Source organism: Pelodiscus sinensis, chromosome 23 (assembly GCF_052426305.1).
Source record: "Pelodiscus sinensis isolate ZL-2025 chromosome 23, ASM5242630v1, whole genome shotgun sequence".
Classification (NCBI taxonomy): Eukaryota; Metazoa; Chordata; order Testudines; family Trionychidae; genus Pelodiscus; species Pelodiscus sinensis.
This window is the reverse complement of record NC_143074.1, coordinates 24,886,374-24,906,479: the sequence shown is the minus strand read 5'-3', so window position 1 is coordinate 24,906,479 and position 20,106 is coordinate 24,886,374. Positions and strand designations below refer to the sequence as shown.

Below are 20,106 nucleotides of genomic sequence, written 5' to 3'. Positions count from 1 at the left end.
AATGGAAAAGTTTTCCGTTAAAAGCATTTGCGGAAAAGCGCGTCTAGATTGGCAGGACGCTCTTCTGCAAAAAGTGCTTTTACGGAAAAGCGTCCGTGCCAATCTAGACGCGGTTTTGTGCAAGAAAGCCCTGATGGCCATTTTCGCGATCGGGGCTTTTCTGTGCAAAACAAATCTGAGCCGTCTACATTGGCCCATTTGCGCAAAAGCGTTGCACAAAAGGACTTTTGCCTGAACGGGAGCAGCGTAGTATTTCCGCAAGAAGCACTGATTTCAGGCAGCAGGAAGTCAGTGCTCTTGCGGAAATTCAAGCGGCCAGTGTAGACAGCTGGCAAGTTTTTCTGCAAAAGCAGCTGATTTTGCGGAAAAACTTGCCAGTCTGGACGCAGCCGGGATGTAAGCGACTAGTCGGTCCCCCGACCCTCCTTGCTGCCTCTTTCAGAGAAAGGCAGCGGGGGGGGGGGGGAGCAGGAGCCGGTGCTGCAGGGGAGCTGGCTTTAAAGCCGGTTCCCCCCAGCACCGTCGCCGCGGGTGGCAGGGGAGGTAGAGGCGCAGCGGGAAACGGCACAAGCAGGGACTGAAACCGTCTCCGCTCCTGCCGGTTCCACTGAGATTCGGCTTTTGAAATGTACAAGAAACCTGGAGGGCGTTGGCCCCGCGCTCCCAGTGGGGATTCCTTTTGAAATGGACAAGAGCCCCGTGGGGACTCCTGAACGGTTCAAAGGCTCAGGCGCCGCAGGGCGCACAGGATCCCCCACTGGCCACGTGCTCCCCACTGGGCTTTGGAACTGGCGCGAGAGCCAAGCAGGGCTCTTGCTTCAGTTGAAAGGCGGAGGCGCCCTGACCGGAGAGGCGATGGAAATCCCACTGTCTAGTCAATTAGTTCATGAATCTACATGGAACATCGCTAATTGAAAGGGGCGGCCGGACCGCCCGGTTCATCTCGAACAGACTGAACAGGAGCTGCCTGGCCACGTTGATCATTTATCATCTTAAAACCAGGAAAATGCCCCCAAGGCCCGATCAAAACAAAAGCGTGAGCCTGAGCTGAGCAAAGCCAATTCCCTTGGTAGCGCGTCCTAGGCCAGACACACACGTCAAAGCGCAGAGCAGAGGCGTTCACACGTTCGTGTGGGCGGGAGGGTCGCAAGCAGCCGTCCGGGCTTTAGCCTCCTGGCTTCTCCTCAGTAGCATCAGTGACACGCCTGAGGTCGCGCTGGTGCAGGAGGCAGAGATGGGGGGACTCTGGTATAGACCCCCTGGGGCCAGAGCAGGATGGTTCCCCCGTGGGCCGTCACCAGCCCCAGGCCAAGCCTAGGCTGAAATGCACCAGCAGCGAGGCCGACTCGGGCCAGCCGCCTGCTCTCTCGGCCTCGACTCGCTCTGCTGTCAGCCAGCCCTGGACGCTGTGTCCAGTGGGCCGTTCGCCTCTGCTGACCGGGAGGGGGGAGCTGTCAGAGCCGGCCCGGCAGCGTGGAGCCTTGGGCGGCTGCAGGCCCTTTGCGCGGGGCCCTGAAAAATGCGTCTTGGGCTGCAAACTCTGGGCTTTTGGGGGCTTGCCCCCTCTACCATGCAGCTTTCCTGGGGGCGAGCAGCGTCTCTCAAATGGGCGGTCCTGCAGGGCAGGGGAGTTACTGGATCCCAGCCAGCAGCCCCCAATCTCCAGCCGCCCAGCTCGGAAGGCAGCACTAAAATAAGGTGGCAACACCATGCCCCCCAAATAACCCTGTAACTCTTTTTTTGCTATTTGCGAAAGCAGTGCTGCAGTACAAGTAGCAGCCCCCCAACGCCCCCCCCCCCCCATTACAAAGGAATACGAAGGTTTTTTCAGTACATCACAAGCAGGAAGCTGCTAAACACCCAGCGGGGCCCTCGGAGACGAGAAGCGCATCACGGCGAAGCCAACGGAATCCTTTGCATCCGGCCCCTCCGCTGAGGCTGATGCCCAAACCTGCACCTCCGCAAGCAGGAGCTAGCACTGCTCCCATTGGCTGCAGCTCGCCGTTCGCAGCCAATGGGAGCTGTGGGAAGCCACGCGGGTTAGAACAGCACTCCCTGCAGCTGCCATTGGCCGGGAATGGTGGTCCATGACCAAGAGGAGCCCCATGGCCCATACCGGCGCCGACCAGGCAAATAAAGTGCCTACGGCCAGCTAGCGGCTTGCCCGTGTCTGAGCCAGGGTATTAAAACCGCGGCTTGAAGGTTCACGTCTGACACCTCATAGACTTCATGTTAACTATGAGATGTGCCCCGGGCTTTATTACTTCTGCCTTGCCAATCTGTCCAGAAACGGGGGAACCGGTGATATTTCTAGGTGACCCTTTCAAAACAAAGAAAGACTCGATGTGCCTCACACAACTTCCTCCCCGCAAAGAGAAACCCCCGGCCAGGGCCCAACAGCTGCTAGCGTCCTGTCCATACACGGTACGCCCCAGATCAGCTTTTACAGCCAGCCGGGGAGTCGTGCACCCAGGGCCACATTATGACTTTCGTGGGCCCTAGGCACTTTTGACTTCATGGGCCCCTTCCTCCATAAAAAAAATATTAAAATTATTTTTGATATAACTTTAAATACTTCAACATTTTTTTTCTGTTTTAGGCAAAATGCAATAGATTTTCATGGACCCTAAAAGTTTCATTTTTTCTGATGTGAGAAAGAAATTAAAACATTTTCTTCGACCCTAAAAGGTCATTTTTTTCCTTCTGGTTTTAAAAGAAATTAAAACATTTTCGTGGGCCCCTAAAAGTATCGTGGGCCCTCGGCACTGTGCTTACTGTGCCTAATGGGTAAGTCGGCCCTGCTTCCACCGCTCAGCCCAGAAAAGCTTCATCATGGTTAACAAGGCAAAAATAAAACCCACCCACCCACCCACCCATCGAGGCATTTTCACACTCCCGATCCCAGTACTGCCTGCGATAGGTGCAAATATCCTGAATTTAGTCTTAGGCGTTCGCAGAGGAACTAGGCAAAGACGCCATAAAACCCATTAAAACGGAGCTGATGTTACCGGAGGGGCCTTGCCGAAGGCTCTGTGCTTTTCATTACCATAGGCTCTGTCGGTTTCCCCTTTTAACCTTCTTTAGAGGAATACAAACAGCCCGGCACAAAACAATCCCCAAGGGACAATATCTTCCAGGAGAAACTGTCATCAGGGCAATTTGAGAACTGAAAGGGACACAAATAATCTTAGGACACAAAGTACCTTGCGCAGAGGCTTGTGTGTTAGCTCACTATTGCAAGGGGAAAGGAAATATTTATTTTACTCCGATACATTGTGTCTCCCTCAATGACAGAGGCAGCCCTAAGCTGCCTCCTGTGCCGCGACTGGCTTCAGAAGTCCCCAGACACATCTGAGCCACCGGAGGTGTGCAGTGTGGGGCTGGTGCAGGCGCTGGGGGTAGGCATTCCCCCCCGCGCGGAACAGAACAGGACGCCGCGGCACACGGTACGGATCAGGCTCAGGTAAGCAAGACTCACAGCCTGGCCTCCGGCCCAGCCCCCCGCTTCCCACTGAAGTGCGGAGCGGAAACACCTGGCCGGCTCCGGGCGTTGGCCATGGGTGGGAAGGAGCGTCAGCACTCGAGGAGCAGCCTGGGGCTAGGGGCCAGCACCTCGTCCCAGCTCTGCCACTAACGGTTTGGGTAACCTTGGGCAAGTCCCTTAGCTGCTGGGGGCAATTACCCATTGGAACTGCTCCCCAAAGTGTGGCATGTTCTCCGGCACAGGCCCCTGCTATCCGCACGAGGCAGGGTGGGGCACACAGCAGGTCAGACTGTGCCCACACTGGCCCCCTCCGGCCTGGGAAACTCAGAGACCTCTCCGTGCATTCGCCCAGCGGGCAGACGGGGTAACAGCCCTGGCTCCCCTCCCTGGGGCCGCGTGAGCCTGACCTCCCCGGGTGTGTCAACTGCTCTAGGAGCCTGCTCCTGGAAGGCAGCACCAGGCACCCCAGGCAGGCAGGTTACTAATGAACCACCAGTCCAAAGCCAAAGCGCTCGCACTCTGCGCCTCTCTGGGTCCACGGCAGCCAACCCAGCGCGCTGCCTGAGGCCACGGGCGGCTCCGGTGTCTGCTGCAGCCTCGCGGCAGCAGGACCAGACCGGGGCCTCCTCCGGCTTCCCAAGAGACTGGCCCTTTGGGGAAATGCACTTGGCAATCGCCAGGGGCTTGCCAGGAAGCCCCCAGGTCCTAACCCCTCCCTCTCCAGCCCAACACGTGTGCTGTCTGCAATGGACTTCCTATCGGTCGCCTCTCCTGGGCAGGAGGGGCTGGGTGGGGGGGCTGGCAGGCTGGGGAGCTGGCAGGCTGGTTGGGTGGGGGGTAGGTGGGCTGGCTGGCTGGGGAGCTGGCAGGCTGGTTGGGTGGGGGGTAGGTGGGCTGGCTGGCTGATGGACTGTCGGGCTGGCTGGGTGGGGGGGCTGGTGGATTGGCTGGGTGGTGGGCAGGTGGGCTGGCTGGCTGGGGGCCTGTTAAGCTGACTGGGTGGCTGGCTGGTGGGCTGGCTCGTGGGTAAGGATGTTGCATTTAGATCAATGGGCTAATCAAATAGTCGATGCGATTTGCATCGGCTATTCGATTAGTCGATAAAGGCGCCTCCACCTCCGCCCAGGGCTGTTGCTACACTGCAAAGGTGGACGTGCTGCCGGGAGCATGGAGCCAATGGGGGACTCACTGGTCTCGTGCTCCCCATGGAGTTTCAAAGTGGCAGCGCTACATGGAGCCCGGGGGTCCCCAGCTCCACATGGCACTGCCGCTCTGAAGCGCCCCGTCCTCTTTCCCCACCTTGCTGCCTCTTTCTGATAAAGGCAGCAAGGGGAGGGGGAGCGACTAGTCCGGTGTTTCTCACCCAGTGGACAGTACCCCGAGGGGCACTCGAGGAGTCTGGGGGTTCCTCAACACAACAGACGTTTGGAGAAAACGGAATTTTAGTTTTCAGTTTTAACGCGCTTTGTTATTTTTGCACTTTTTACACCAAAAATGTCATTGCCTGCCTGGCTATGATGAAGTTGTTTAAACAAATGTATTACAACGGTAGAAAAAAATGCATGTGTCTGAAACCTGTAGGTACGGGGGAGGGTACTTATTTTTTTTTTGGAAAAAGGGGGTACTGTACTTTATATGAAAAGGTTGAGGAACTGGGCTAGTGTGTTGGCTGTCCGATAAGCATTTGCTTATCAGATAGTCAACTAGTCCTTCACCGCCCTGCTTGTGGGGTGGCTGGCAGGGAGGCAGGCAGGCGAGCAGGGGGGCGAGCCAGCCGGCGGGCTGTCCCATGCTCGTGCCGTCCGTGTGTCAGCCGAAGCCCTCGCAGGGCGTTCCCAGGAGAGGAAGTGTCATTGCCCACACGCCGAGAGAATGAGGGTCACAGGGTCAGTCACCTGCCGAGTCTGGACTAGAACCCCCGGGCGTCTTTTCTGTCCCCCTCGTCCGCTCCCTGGGGACAGAGACTGTCCTCAGAGCCCTTTGGCTTAGCCCGGGCGGATCTGGCCGGGGCGCACAGAGCTTCGCCGCCTCCCTGGCTCTTGGGCCACCCTGAGCTCGACAGGGGGCTCTCGGCAGCCCCGTGGCGGGACCTTCGCCCCGGTAGGTAACGTTCCCGCTCACCGCTCCCGACTGGCGGTGGCACCGAGAGGCAGCGAGTGGCTGCCTTGCCCAGAGCCCGGCCAGAGGCCCCGACCTTCGCCTGGCTGGGAGAGCCGAGTCCCCTGCCTCATTTCGGACTCCCTGGGAACCGCCCGGCAGTGGGAATTCTACGCAGGGCACCTGCCCGCCACAGCTGTCCAGCAGCGGGCTCCCCCGTGCCGCGCCCAGCGCTCTCCTCGCCGAGCCGTGACCTTGAGCAGATGCCTTTGCTCGTGCCCAGAGACTCCTGCAAATTCGCCCCTGGCGGCGCGCGGGCCTGGGGGAGCCGGAGCTGCAGCGCGGGGGACAAACGGCAGGAGCCGAGCTCCGAGAGGGGAGAGCGTGAGCCCAGGCGGGGTCAGCCCCCAGGTCCATACAGCCCAGTGCTGGGAGTGAGAACGGAATCACCCAGCGAGCCCATTCCCAGGCCCTGGCAAACAGGCAGGGACCCATCCCTGCCCAGCCTGGCTCACAGCCCTGATGGGCCTGCCCTCCCTGGACGTCCCCAGCTCTTTCCGGAGCCCTGCTAAAGCCATAAGGAAGGATTCGCCCCCCCCAGGTGGGCCCCCACTAGGAGAGCCGCCATCTTCACCGCGTTTCTCCTTCCGACACGCCTGTGGGGAGGGCAGCGCGAATCCACAGACGGGGAAGCAGAGGCAGGGGAGACAGACCCAGCAAGTCCGCGGCAGAGGAGGGAGGAGGAGCCAGGTACCTGTAAGACCCCCCCCAGCTTTCCTTCCCTGCTCCCCAGAGCGAGGGGGCAAAGCGAAGGGGGGGGCACGTTTTTAATTCTGCCGATTTCTCGTGGGGTGTGTAGGGACCACGCTCCCCCTCCCCGGAGGAGAATGGCATTCGGCCGTGGCACTAACGTCTGCAAATCAGCATTCCCGGGTTCACTGCCGGGAGCAGCACTTCCTTCCCCAGGGCAGCCGCGGCTCAGGCAGCTGGGTGGTGTTTGTGCCATGGCGGCTGCTTTAGGGTTCCCGGCGCCAGCCGGACTCTGCCCAGAGCCGTTGCTGCTGCACCCTGCCTGGCCCAGCGCCCACCCCCCAGCACCGGGCGCAGACACACGGCGATTTGCAGAGCGGCCCCGCAGGGGTTGGGTGCCTGGGTGGGGTGGGGCTCTCTCAGGCCTGGCCGGCCGCATTGCAACAGATCTGTCCCCCCGTGCACGACGCAGCGACCGGCAGGGGGGTGCCACCGGGGCGGGTGCACGCAGCACAGAGCAGGTAGCGGGGAAAGCAAGAGCGGCTGGGTGCCTGAGGGTCTCCGTGGGGGAGCTGTGACTCGGGGTGCACGGCTCACGGGGTGGGGGCTGCGGCACACAGGGGGGCCGGGGCAGGGGGCCAGGGGTCGCTGCCTGGGTACGTGCTGGGCCAGCGTGGCACGGCATTCTCCTGGCTGAGAGCCGGGCAAACGTGGGCCGGCCCGGAGACGGGGCCACGCAGTGCTCAGCCCCCCCAGGCATTCTGCCAGGCCTGATTTGCTCCGCAGCAGGGCAAACTTGGGGTCCACGCGGGGTCTCTGCTGGGCCGTTCCGAGCAGCTTTCCAGTGTCTGACGCGCGGGCAACAGAACGCAAGGAACAACAGCCAGAACCCCCGGCCCAGAGCCAATGGTGCCGAGGCCTCCGGAACGGCGCAGACCGGACCCGCTGCCGCACGCTGGGATTCAAACCGGAAGGAGGGAAACGTGCCCGAGCCCGGCTCCCCCCTTCGACCACCAGCACCCCTCAGCGCAGAGGCAGCCAGGGCCCCGGGGTCCTTAACGCAGGGCAAGAGAAGAGCCGAGGGAGGGAGCAGTTACCTGAGGACTTGAACGCGGTCAGCTCCACCGCCTGGAAGAGAGGAGAACGCGCGTTAGCCGAGACGTGAGCAGGGAGGGAATTTCCGAGCCCCGAGGAACCCACCTCTGCCCACAGCCGCACCCCCCAAGCCAGCCCGCCACCGATGCGGCTGAGAGGGGCTTTGCCATCGCTCCTGGCAGCTCTGCTGCTTTGCAGGGAGGGAAGAGCCCTGTTCTCGTGTTCACGAGCTCTGGTGAACTCACTCGCGGGTGCCCCCCGAGCCCACCCGTGTTCGTAGGGGGCGGGTGTGAGGCGTGAGATACTGGGCCCAGTGCGAGGACAATCCAAGCCTGGCTCCTGAGGGGCCCGGGCTGGCTTTGCCAGCTCTCCCCGCACTGGGCGGCACATGGGGCCCCCCAGGGCCGACCTTGGGACTAGCCAGGCCCCTGGGCCTCCTCTCCACCCACTGCCGCACAACACTCCGGCTTCCCGGCAGCCCCATGCGCTCACAGGCCCGGCCCCGAGGCCCGGCCCGGCCGGCTTAGCACCACGCGCTTTCTTTCAGGTTCGTTTGCTTTGGCGCCTGGGCGGGGAGGGGAGCCCCGGGGAGCAGCCGGCTTGTTCCCAGGCTCTGCGCTCTGACCGTCAGGGCCGGGATTTCTGTCACCCGCCTCCACGCGCTGCGCCGTCAAGGAAAACGCCCAGGATCGGGTCCGCTAGGCAGGGGAGGGCATTACCTTCCCAAACCGCCAGCCTGGCCCCACCCAGACGCCGCCCCGCCTCCCTGTGATGCTGGGGGGGGCTTAACGCCAGTGGGGGGTGGGGCCTGGGCAAAAGGGGCGGGGCAGGGAGCTTGCCTCCCCCAGCCCTACCTTCACCCAGCGGCCATGGCTGTGAGCAGCACTAGAGCCACAGCGCCGGCCCATCCTCCTGCCCATAGCGACGGCGAGCCTGGCTCAGACCCAAGGCCGACAGTGGCCGATGCCAGATGCCCCAGAGGGAGGGAACACGACAGGGAATCCCCACGGGATCCCTCCCCTGCCACCCATTTCCCGGGGGGCTCTGTGCAGACGCGAGGCCTGTTTGTAGGGTCGAGTCTGAAGTCGCATTTATCCACCTGTCGCGCCTGGACCGCAACTCGTGTGCTCCGGCGGGCCTGCTCCAATTGCTACGGGGCCTCCCGCGTGGGACGGGACGGAGGACGAGGACCGGACGTTGGCAGACCACCAGGGCGGGGCCTGTCCTCGTCAAAGCACTAAGCACAGGGGCCGGAATCCCCCCCGCCTCCGCCAGCTCTCAGAGCAGGAATCTCATGGGCACCCCCCAGCACACGGGCATGCGAAGAGCGCCCCGGCTGCAGAGGGAGGGCAGAGCGGAGAGGCGGGGAGCATTCCCCTTCAAATAGCTCGACAACGAGACAGGAGGCCAGCCCGGTCCCTCTTGAAGAACAGCTGGTTCTCCTGTTCTTCCTGCCTCAGACCTTCCATTCTCCTTCAAGCAGGGACCTCTGCAGGCAGCCCCCTTCAGCCACGTGGCAGCAAACGGCGACGGCCGCTTTGCAACCGCAGCGTCTGCGCAGGCCGGATGACGTGGCCCAATGAGCCAGCGCCATGAGGTTAGGGGGCGTTTAATGCTGGGGGGGGGGGGGGAGGCAAATCCCCAGCTCTGAACTTCTAGCTAAAATATTGCCAATAAGCTGTCGGCAAAATGCCGTGAAACGCCCTCGGGGCTTCGCAGCCTCTCTCAGCCCAGCGTTCAACCTTTTCAGTGTTTTCAGGTTTACGGAAAAAATGACTCCTTAATCAGGAGGAGGCTGCACTCAAATCTAGCACTCTGAATTCACGCTCTCACTTACATAAGGGATTCAGGCAGGGAGCTGAAACAATACCAGTGACTTATGTAACTCACCTGCACCGCAGGCGCTAGCGAGGCCTCGGCACAGGCTGCACAAACCTCACATTCGCACTTTGCTTATTGCAAAGAAATCAGCTTCAAAATTCCCGGTTTCTGAGCATTCGCGGGTGGAGCCGAAACGCTCCCCAAGAGAGAACAGGGGAAGAGTGGCGAAAATTCACTTGCAAAGACAAAGGAATATTTAAAAAAAAATAACCAACTGGCTCCACGGCGCTTCCTCCCCCACTGGCTCCTTGGGTCCCAGTGAATTTCGCATTTTGATTGTTGTTGAACGTGTATTGTTCAGAGGAGAAAATAAAGCACTTTCCATACAAATATTTAAGTAACAAATGCAAGAAGCAGCTCTGGGTGACCTCAGCCTGGAATCAAGCTAATTTGATCTTTGCCAACGAGGAAGTGGTGTGGCCTTGGCATTTAGGAAATCTGCAGGCTCCTCCGTTAATGCCCGGTGCATTAGAAAACTCAAGCCTCCTGGTTAATCTCTTTAGCCCATGTCTCATATTTTGTGCCAAGTAGCTTAGCGATGGTTCGAATTTACAGAGCCAGCACCTGCCTGGGTTGCAAAAGCACCTATTGGAAAACCGGCCAGGCATTTATCACCAGGAAGAATAGCAACATTAAACAAAAATAAACCACGAGCGCCAATTTTGCTAAGTTGCCTTGAAATAGAACAGAATGTTTTCTGCCACATAAAGAAGGCAGCATTTCAAAAGCAGCACAGGAGACAGAGAAAGAGGGAATTTTTGGTGTGTGTCTAGATCCTTTGGGAAATTCCTCACATGGAAGTAGCATTAGGGGGTTTTTCCCCCTGAGAGAACTACAGCGTCTTTTTTCTGTGTCAAGTACACAGCGCACTGCATGATCATTTCAGTGGTGGGGATGGAAGTGGTGGCCGCGTGGGCACATGCAAATGACGCTCCTCTTTGCAGCGCGCCTCGTTGAACTTTGCAGAAGATTCGTTGCTGCCGGGAGAGTGAAATGGGTTGGCTGCACAATGCACCGTTTGCAGAGACTGGGACGTGGGGACAGACCAGGGGTCTCCAACCTTTTAAAGCACAAGATCTGTCTTTGAATTTAAGTCAGTCCAGGATCTACCTCAAACCCAAGTAGCCCTGCTCCGCCCCTTTGCTGAGGCCCCGCCCTCCTCACTCCTGTATCCCATCTTCACAGAGAGAGGGACAGAGAGACATCAGTGCCCCCCTGCCTCTGTCTCCCCCACTCTGCACAGCAAGCAGGAAGCTCCCAAGGGCAGCTCTGAGGCTCTGGGCCGGGGCAGCTGGGCAGTGGTAGGAGGGCAGCTGCAGTGCCAGAGCTTGCTAGCCTCCCAGCCAAACCAATCAGGATCACCTGCCAGACGCTCCAAGATCTACCGGTAGATCCCGATCGACTGGTTGGTGAGCCCTGGTACAGACACACAGCGAGCCCTTTTCTAGCTTGCTTCCGTTTTCGACCCTGACCTCCCTCCTGCCTTGGTGTGGCGTAGTGGGGGGGCTGTCTGCTCTGTAACCCGGGGTCCCCTGCGCTGTGAGTGTGATTCCCACTGACTCCCCCACATGTGGATTGGCCCAGACCCCTAGGTCCAGCCCGGGCAGTTAGAAAAGCTCTTCCCAGGGGGAGAGACAAAGGGAGGGAGGCGGAGACGGACACCAGGTGTTGGGGAAGGGGCAGCTGCTGGCTGGAAAACATGAAGGGAACAACCTAAGCTGAGGACTGAGGGTCTGGGGGGGGAGGCGATGGATCCCCCTAACCTTAGGGGTCTGAGGCACCCTGGCCTTGACTCTGGTAAGCACATCACGTCTAGGCTGGGCTGTATCCCGGAGAAGCAATAACCCCCTTCTGTTCTACTGGCTGGCGGAGTCTGTTCTGGCTGCTACAGGGGTGCAGGACCAGGGGAACCCCGACTGCGCTGTCACACTTGGCACCGCTCACGTCCATTCGTGCTCCTCTGGGTACCCGTGTGGCAAGTCTCCGAGGGGTAGTCGGGTGAGGCTGGTTCAGCAAAAGCAACAAAGAGTCCAGTGGCACTGGAAACACGAACACGTTTACTTGGGCACAGCGGGGACGCCGGATTCATCCGACACGGGGGGGCCGCCCACGAAAGCCGATGCCCAAATAAACGTGGACACCTTTGAGGTGCCAGCAGACTCCTTGTTGGTCTGGTTATAAACAGGCCTGGGAGTGGATTCCCATCGGATACGGAATGGAGAAGAGAGACCACAAACTAGGCATCGCCAGGGGGCGAGAAGCTCCTCTGCCCCTCGTGGGCCAAGGCCCGCTGCGCCTCTCCCTCCCCTCGGCGGACCAGGAGTCAGATGAGCTCCCTTCGTAGCCAGGAGCCGCTTGGACACCCCTGAGCCCCACATAAAAGTCTCTTTCCCACAAGGGCAGGGTCGGATCACAGCCCTCTGACACCTCCCCGATTGCCCCTGAGCAAAGCCAGGACGCTGGGGGCGGAGCTGGCAGAGCTCCAGGGCGCAGGGCGATGGAGGGAGGGAGACCCCCCACGCCTGAGTCCAGCTCACCCTCTCCCGAAGGGCCCTCCCGGGGCGGGGCTGGGGGCCATTGACATGTCGCTATCAGGCTGTTTGGTGTGACTGGTCCAGGCTGGACGTCTGCAGGGCCTTTTGTCCAGCCTAGTCCGGGCGCCCTGAGCCATGGGCTTCCCACCCCTTTCCCTTGGCTTTGGCCAACTTCCTTTGCAAAAAACTCTTCAGTCTAATAGGCTGCCTTTACCGATCGTAATTTCACCCCATTATTGTTTGCCACCCCTGTTGCATCATCCTCCATAGGCCGGTTGTTTAGCCGCCTTTAGGTCTCGTTTGCACTTACCGGTAGGGTTGCCAAATGGCTTAACAAAAAATACCAAACACCCCTCCCCCTCAAAACAACAACAAAAAAAACCACACTGGGAAAAAATTCTGTTGCGAAAAAAAAGGGGGGGGGAGACCAAAATTGTTAAGCAAAAAAAAAAAAAGGGGTGCTGTGCCTTTAAATGGCCCCACGCACCTCACTCCCCTGCCTGACGCAGCAGGGGAAAATAGTCCCCGCAGGGCTTCCCGCACTCCTCACTCCCCCAGCCCAGCCAGACACTGCAGGGGAACATTGTCCCTGACAGGCTTCCGTCCAAGGGAAACAGGAAATCCCGGACATTTCACATGTCCCGTATTTTCTGGGGTTTTTTACTGGATGGGGTAACCGAATACCGAACTGTCCGGGCAAAAACCAGACACCTGACAACCCTACTTACCGGGAGATCTACGCTGTAGGGATCAATCTCCCGGGGATCGATTTAGTGGGTCTAGAGAAGACCCACTAAATCGAGTGCTGATCGCGCTCCTGTCAACTCCATGAGGTCGAGAAGAGTAAAGGGAGAGTTTCTCCCATCAACGCTCCGCAGTGGAGATGCTACAGTAACTCAGACTAAGATACGTTGACTCCAGCTACACTATTCACGTAGCTGGAGTTGGGCACCTTGGTTCAACATTGCCCCCTTGTGTAGACCTGGCATCAAACACGTCCTTCCTTACTGGGGTCAATTCCTGCAGCTGCCCAACCCAATCAATGCTTCGGAGGAGGCGCCTCCATTCAGTGCTGCCCATACCAAGGAACCTTCACAACTCCCCCCATAGACAATTCCGTGATTTACCCAGGATATGACAAGATGTCTATGACAGAGCTAGAAACAGACCCCAAGAATCCTGAGTCCTCGCCCTTTGCGCTAACCACTGGACAGCACGCCCCTCGATGTAGCTAGTCTGCCCGTGAAATGGGACAGTAACTCAAGGTACTACATACCGGTCTCTCTGGCGACATCATTGATGAAATCCCCATGGGAATTTTGGCACCAAAGTTTCCTAAAGTGTGAAGTGAGACAGTGAATGTGCAGAACAGAAATGTGCCTTCTTTCAGCAGGCCCTCGCGTTTGCTCCCCCAAGGGCCTGACGGGCTGTCTGAAGAACTGCAGTTGGTTTTCAGGGCTGCCAATCGGCTGGCGCGTGTGAACGTTTCTTTCTGTGGTTTGACACCAATTTCCTGCTCCTCCCGCACCCCACCCCATGTAAATCAGTGTTAAAGTGCTGCTCCGCCTGCAGGGAAGGCCGTGCTATTCCAGGCCAGCTGCAGGGGCCGGCAGGCAGCACAGAGGCCCTGGGCACCAACTTGCAGGTGCACCCTTAGGTGCAGGCAGTGGCAGTAGGGCCCAGAGCGGCGTACCATCACCTATTTTCTCAGCCCACAGAAAAGGAATGAGATTTCTCCCGTGCATACTGGCACCTGTTTTCCTGGGGCGGCTAGGCTCCTGATGGAAGCCTGATCAGGATGCACGGTGGTTTTTTTCTGGCTCTTAAAGGGACCATGACAGCATTTTGACCCCCAGCATTTTTTTTTTTTTTGGCTTTGCTCAACAAGTTTGCCCCAAAGTACCGGCACCTCTTTTCTTACCAAAAAAAGCACTGGGTGTGGGGATGGAGAGCCCGAAAACCGTTTTCTTCCTTGCTGGCACAAGGGCTCTGGTCACTCCTGGTGCCGTGTCTTACTGACGGAGGAACCCCCTATCCGCTCCCCTCGAAGGCGTGAGTGACCCACGGACCCTCGAGGGACGGATCCCACTCGCGCCAAGTGGCAACCTGAACACAAAGCGCAGGTCCCAGAACGGGTGTGTTACCTTTGCTGGGGACGCTCTTCGGCGGGGGGTCTTTCTGCCCCCGGCTGGGCCCGGCGCTGTCTGGCGCGGAGGGACCCCGCTTCCCACTCGGCCAGGACGCGGTATTCCTTGGACTTGACAGGTAGTTGATTGGATGGGAGCAGTTCTGCAATGACACAACCCTCAGGGCTCTGCGGCACAGCAGCCGTCAACGGGCTTGGATGCCGGGCTGCACGTGACACGTCTCTGACCGCTGTTTCCTTAACGATCGATCGCTGCCTTGCCAACAAGGCTCCTCCCCAGCCCACGTGGATGCTCCCGGCCGGTCGGAGGCAACTGCTCCAACCACAGACCCGGGACATGTTCTCCCCCGTCCCTGGGGCTGTTCAGGACAAGGGTGTCCCCCGACTCCATGATCCTCAGATGCCAGGTCCATTCACAAGACAGTCCCAGGGCCACGTTTCATCCTCCCACGCCTGCCCGGGGCCTCAGCGAGAACCCACGCGTCTCACGGAGCGAAGATTTGGCTCCAAACCTGGATTCAAGGGGGCTGGGGTACGGGAGCGCCCTGGGTTTTAAAGACAAAAGTCTCACGTAGACCAGAACACGGAGAGAGGCCTTTTGCCCGGCCCTGGAATCCGTCCCACCCCCCACGCTGCTCGGGTGTGTGGATGAAAAATAGCTCCTCTCCCCCACCCCCGACACAGCCCAATCCAGAGCGGGGGCAGGACGGGACGTTTCCGCGTCTGGGCCTTTCTTTGGAGTCTGCGGGTGTTTAGACCGGGGTGGGCAATAATTTTTGCCCGGAAGCCACTTAAAATTTTTTTGAAGTAGCCCCAGGCTACCCGGAAGGGGTGGGGCCTAAACAGAAAGGGGGCGGGGCTACCCCACCCCCAGACCATGATTGGTCTGGCGGTAGGGGAGACCCTTTGCCCCCCCTTCCCACTAGGCACCCATGCCCTGAAAGAGGCTTGGCACACTCCCCCACCCCCAGGCCAATCAGGGCGCGGGAAGCCTCCTTCCACCCTATGAGGAGCACGTGGCACTTTGAAGCACCGCAGGCTCCTTGCAGGGCGGGGGCAGAGCAGGAAAGGCCTTGGGCACTTCCCCGCCCACAGGCCCTGATTGGCTTGCAGGCAGGGGAGCAGCAGAGCCTCCGCGGGCCGGATCCACCCGCTCGATCTGGCTCACAGAGGCCCTTGTGTCCACCCTGGTTTAGACTGAAATCCCCAGAGAGACTGTGGAGGGCTAAGACGGTTTGGCCAGGTGGGAAGAAGAAACCAGCCTGCTCCATAGGACGCCCCATCGGGCCTCGGCTGTCAGAGGCGGGCGGATCATCTGTCTGTAGGGAGGGACTCCCACTGGATTCTGTGCTGCCGTTTTGGGGGGGACGCAAACCAGGTTTCCCAGCAATCCACTGTTCTGAGCACCCCCCCGCCCCACCCGCCCCGTCCCGTCCTCTGAAAGCAGCCCGAGCGTAGCGGAGGCGGAGCAGCGTCCCTGCCTCACACTCACGGTGAAGGAGAGCGCTTTCTTCTTCTCCTTCATCCTCTGGATGGCGTTCCTCACCTGGAAGGTGAGCAGAGACATGAGGCAGGGCTGGCGCTGCCCCACGGGAACCACGGCCTCCTCCCAACGGGTCCCGGGGGCACCAGCCACAGCTGCCCTGGGAGCAAAGAGCCAGGCCAGGAGAGCAACTTGGGTCTTTGCTGGGAGTCTGGTTGCCAAACTGCTCCCCAGGCGGGTCCGCGTCCCGCGAGCGCGCCCCTTACCTCACTGTTATAGACAGCATAGACCAGGAAAATGTACAAGCCCTGGAAGGGAGAGAAAACACCAAGTAGTACAGGCTCGCAGGAGATGGTTTCCGGTTTCAAAGTGGGAAGTGAGTGGGGTCTTTGGGGGGGAGGGGGGCTCTATCCACATTGGTCAGAGTCCAGCTGAGCCCTCCCCTCGGTCTCCGAGCTCTGCCTGTGAATCAGGGCGCTGGCCCCTCGGAGCGTCACTGGCCGGGGAAAGCCCCCGTGTAGATCCGTCGCACCCTGGCTGCTGGTGCAGAGGCGGAAGGATCAGCTGCGACCTCTCTCCAGGGGTCTCCTTCCTAGCCCGTCACTTCAAGACGTGGAGGAGAACTACGGACTCAGCTCATATGGCCTGTTCCTGCGTCAGAGCCAGAGGCGTTCTCCCCCAGAGCTGCTCGCCTCGCGAGTTAAGCGAACGAGCCTTCCACAACCCTACCCAAGCAATGGGGATCATTCCACGGACAACTGCAAGCCCCTGCACATGCACTCGCCCGGAACGTCCTGCATCTCCCCCGGACACTGCAGAGAACGTCCGCTGAGAGGAGCGGCCTTGGAATCCTAGAATCCTAGAGCTGGCAGGGACCTCAGGAGGCAGGACCAACCCCAACTCCATCATCCCAGCCAGGGCTCTGTCAAGCTGAGACTTAAACCCCTCTAGGGATGGAGAATCCACCCCCTCCCCGGGGATCCCAGCCCAGCGCTTCCCCACCCGCCTAGGGAAATAGTTTTTCTACTGTCCAACTCAGACCTCCCCCACCACAACTTGAGCCCATTGCTCCTCGTTCTGCCCCCTGTCACCCCTGAGACCAGCCTCTCTCCAGCCTCTTTGGAACCTCCCTTCAGGAAGTGGAAGGCTGCTCTCAAACCCCCCCTCACTCTGCTCTTCTGCAGACTAAACAAGCCCAAATCCCTCAGCCTCTCCTCCTAGGTCATGTGCTCCAGCCCCCGCATCATTTTGGTCACCCTCCGGGGGTCCCTCCCCAATGCGTCCACATCCTTCCTGTAATGGGGGGCCCAGAACTGGACACAACACTCCAGATGTGGCCTCACCAGAGCCGAATAAAGTGGATCCATCACTTCTCTGGATCTGCTGGCCAGGCTCCTCCTAATGCCGCCCAACGTGCCATTCGCCTTCTGGGCTACACGGGCGCCCTGTTGGCTCACATCCAGCTCCTCCCCCACTGGAATCCCCGGGGCCTTTTCTGCAGAGCTGCCGCTTAGCCAGTCGGTCCCCAGGCTGCCGCAGTGTTTGGGATTCTTCCGTCCCCAGGGCAGGACCCTGCACTCGGCCTTGCCGAACCTCATCCAATTTCGTGTGGCCCAATCCTCGTGTGCCACGAGGCGAGCACAGATGGCTGCGGCCAGTCCCCGGCTTTTGCATGGGTGGAGGAGAACCAGACGACAGGGCCTTTCCCTTCTCAGTGTGATCCCTCCCTCTGTGCCAGACCAGCACAGCTGAGCCGTGGCCGGCTGCGCTCCTCCCGCTTCCCCGAAAGGCATGCTCGGGTGGCGAGGCCAACGAGTGCCGCGCACAGCCGTGGCTAGCCCAGCCGGGTCTCCTAGCTCAGGCATTAGTGGCTTGTGCACGAAGGGCAGGAGGTGCTCGGTTCGATCCCCACTGAAGCACGTCCCTGTTACTCCCCATGCTCGGGAGATCCAAGGTAAAGCGGGAGGCCCATCCAAAACCTCTTGCCAAGGAGGTCGTGTGAGGCCCAAACCCACCCCCCTGGTCCTCCCTCCCCACTCCAAGAGGGTAGGAGCGGGGAGTGCAGAAACTCCAGCTGGCAAAGGCACATCTAGATCCCTGTGACCAGGCCCTGGGCTGGCAAGTGCCCCACCTAGAGCTCAAAACGGGGCTACGCACCAGGGACTCGTTAGCTTTAAATGAAGGAGTTTGCCCTTAAAGGCAGCCCTCTCTGGCCCGGCAGATTGATGTTCTATCTGCGGGGTGTTCCTTATCACCGCGAGATAAATCAGCCGCAGTAAGGAGAGTCATTCTTCTTGTCTTCCATGGGCCTTGCTCTTCATCTGAAAACTCTTGGCAAGCGCCGCGGTAGCAGAGCCCTGGCGCGGTGCCATGACCTGTCCTTCAAGCAGCAAAGCCGGTCACTCCTCCAGACCAGATTTCGAGAGCGGTTGCCAAGGCAGGTCTCCCTTGAAATACTCATCTTGTACAGAACTGAGGGATGGATGGGGGGGGGGAGGGCAGGAGGGAAGCCCTGCACAAAGAAGGCCCAGCTGCAGGAAGACGGGATGTGGCTAACACAGAGAACAGCATTAAACTGGCACCAAATCAATCACCAATCCAGCCCCAGCGGCCACGGGGCAAACAGAGCTTCTCCTGATTGGCCTGCGCAGCACCTAGCACAACCACAAGAGAGAGTCACAAGTGAGAAGACAGCCATGAAAGACTCAGACTTCGGCGGAGAGTGGGTCGTACTGATCCAGGGCAGGACAGCGAGTTAGGAGAGCGGATCTCCATTCCCAGTTCTCCCACTGACCTGTTGTCTGACTATGGCCTTCACCACTCTGTGTCTCAGTTTCTCCATCTGTAAAATGGGGATAGCGAAATCTACCCATCTTCGCAGAACCCTTGCGCTGAAATCCTGGCCCCAGTGAACTCAATGGTATGTAACGGAGCCAGGATTTCACCCCGGACTCGGCAGACGGCGCATGTGGGAGTTTTCAGAGCACTCTCCAGCTGCTCCCATTGACACCAAAGCGAGCAGTGGTGGAACAAGGCAGGCACCTCTGAAGAGCCCTCCGACCAGTGCTTGTTTGCTTCCTAGATGCATAACTTTACACTGGCTGTATTAAAACATGCCTGGTTTGCTGGTGACCAGCTCAACACATAATCCAGATTACTCTGTATCAGGGTCCAGTCCTCCTCATTATTTACCACTGTGTGTGTGTCATCTCGTGACTTTATCAATGGTGCTCTTATGTTTTCTTACAGGGCCCCGCTAAAAACGTTGAACAGCGTCGAGCCAAGAGCCTGTGGGACCCAACCAGAAACACGCCCCATCAATGATGACTTAGAATTACATTTTGAGAGCTCTGAGTTAAGACAGTTTTTACCCCATTTACTGGGTGTCATGTTAATTTTACATCGTTCGAGCTTTCACCGATTTGTAATCTCATCCAAAAAAATCAAGGTAAATTGACAGCATCTACTTGCAATAGCGACATTAATTATACACCCTCTTTTAATTCTCTTGAGTCCCGTATCAGCCACTCCATGATCTTAGAACATAAGAACATAAGAGCGGCCGTACTGGGTCAGACCATAGGTCCCTCTAGCCCAGTATCCTGTCGGCCGACAGTGGCCAGCACCAGGTGCCCCAGAGAGGGTGGACCGAAGACAATGATCAAGCGATTTGTCTCCTGCCATCCTTCTCCAGCCTCTGACAAACAGAGGCCAAGGACACCATTCCTACCCCCTGGCTAATAGCCTTTTATGGACCTAACCTCCATGAAATTATCTAGCTTCTCTTTAAACTCTATTATAGTCCTAGCCTTCACAGCCTCCTCTGGCAAGGAGTTCCACAGGTTGACTACACGCTGTGTGAAGAAGAACTTTCTTTGATTAGGATCTTGCCTGGGATCAGTGTCTGACTGCCAAACCAATAATTACCCAGGTCATCCCATTGATCCTTTTTAAAAATGAGAACATTCGTTTTCTTCCAATCTTGTGGAACCTCTCCAGTGTGCCAGGACGTAGTGAAAATCAACATGATCAGTCCAATGAGATCCTCAGTCAGCTCTTTTAAAACTCTTGGATGCAAATAATCCAGACATGCTGATTTAAAAAAATCTAATTTCAGGAGGGTCCATTTAACACAGGGGTGGGCAAAAGGGACTCCGCGGGCCAGATCCGGCCTGCCAAGCACAGGGCGGAAGGAGACATCATGCGCTTCCTCCCATCTCCAAGCCCTGATTGGCCTGGGGGTGGAGGAGCACGCAAAGTTTCCTTCTCCCCTTCCCCCTCCCTGCGAGGAGCTCATGGCACTTCAAAGTGCCTTACGCTTGCGCAGGGCGGGAGCAGGGCAAGGGAAGCTTCGCACAGCTCCCCTGCCCCCAGGCCACTCAAGGCTTGGGGGTGGGGCAGCGCGTGACATCACCTCTACTTTGAAGTGCCACATGCTCCTCGCAGGGTGGGGGTAGGGCAGGAGGAGGCTTTGTGCACTCTTCCCTGCCCCCAGGCCAATCAGGGCCCGGGGGTGGGGGAGTGTATGAAGCCTCTTCCCGCCCTGCCAGGGGCATGGGTGTCTAGAGGGAAGGGGGGGCAAAGGGGCTCCCCTACTCCCAGACCAATTATGGTCTGGGGATGGGGAAGCCCAGGA

At 58.8% G+C, this 20,106-nt stretch overlaps 1 protein-coding gene across 3 annotated transcripts in view; it reads right to left on the bottom strand.

The window, feature by feature from the left end:
• Positions 1 to 20,106, bottom strand: part of ADGRD2 (adhesion G protein-coupled receptor D2) — an 81,134-nt gene that overhangs the window by 5,273 nt on the left and 55,755 nt on the right. For all 3 annotated transcript variants that reach the window (XM_075905672.2, XM_089773000.1, XM_089773001.1), the window contains exons 21-25: positions 15,737 to 15,778; positions 15,480 to 15,533; positions 13,986 to 14,130; positions 13,118 to 13,176; positions 7,429 to 7,459 (exon numbers count right to left, since the gene is read on the bottom strand). In XM_075905672.2, coding sequence (XP_075761787.2) covers positions 7,429 to 7,459; positions 13,118 to 13,176; positions 13,986 to 14,130; positions 15,480 to 15,533; positions 15,737 to 15,778 — 331 coding nt within the window. The remainder of the gene's footprint in view (positions 1 to 7,428; positions 7,460 to 13,117; positions 13,177 to 13,985; positions 14,131 to 15,479; positions 15,534 to 15,736; positions 15,779 to 20,106) is intronic.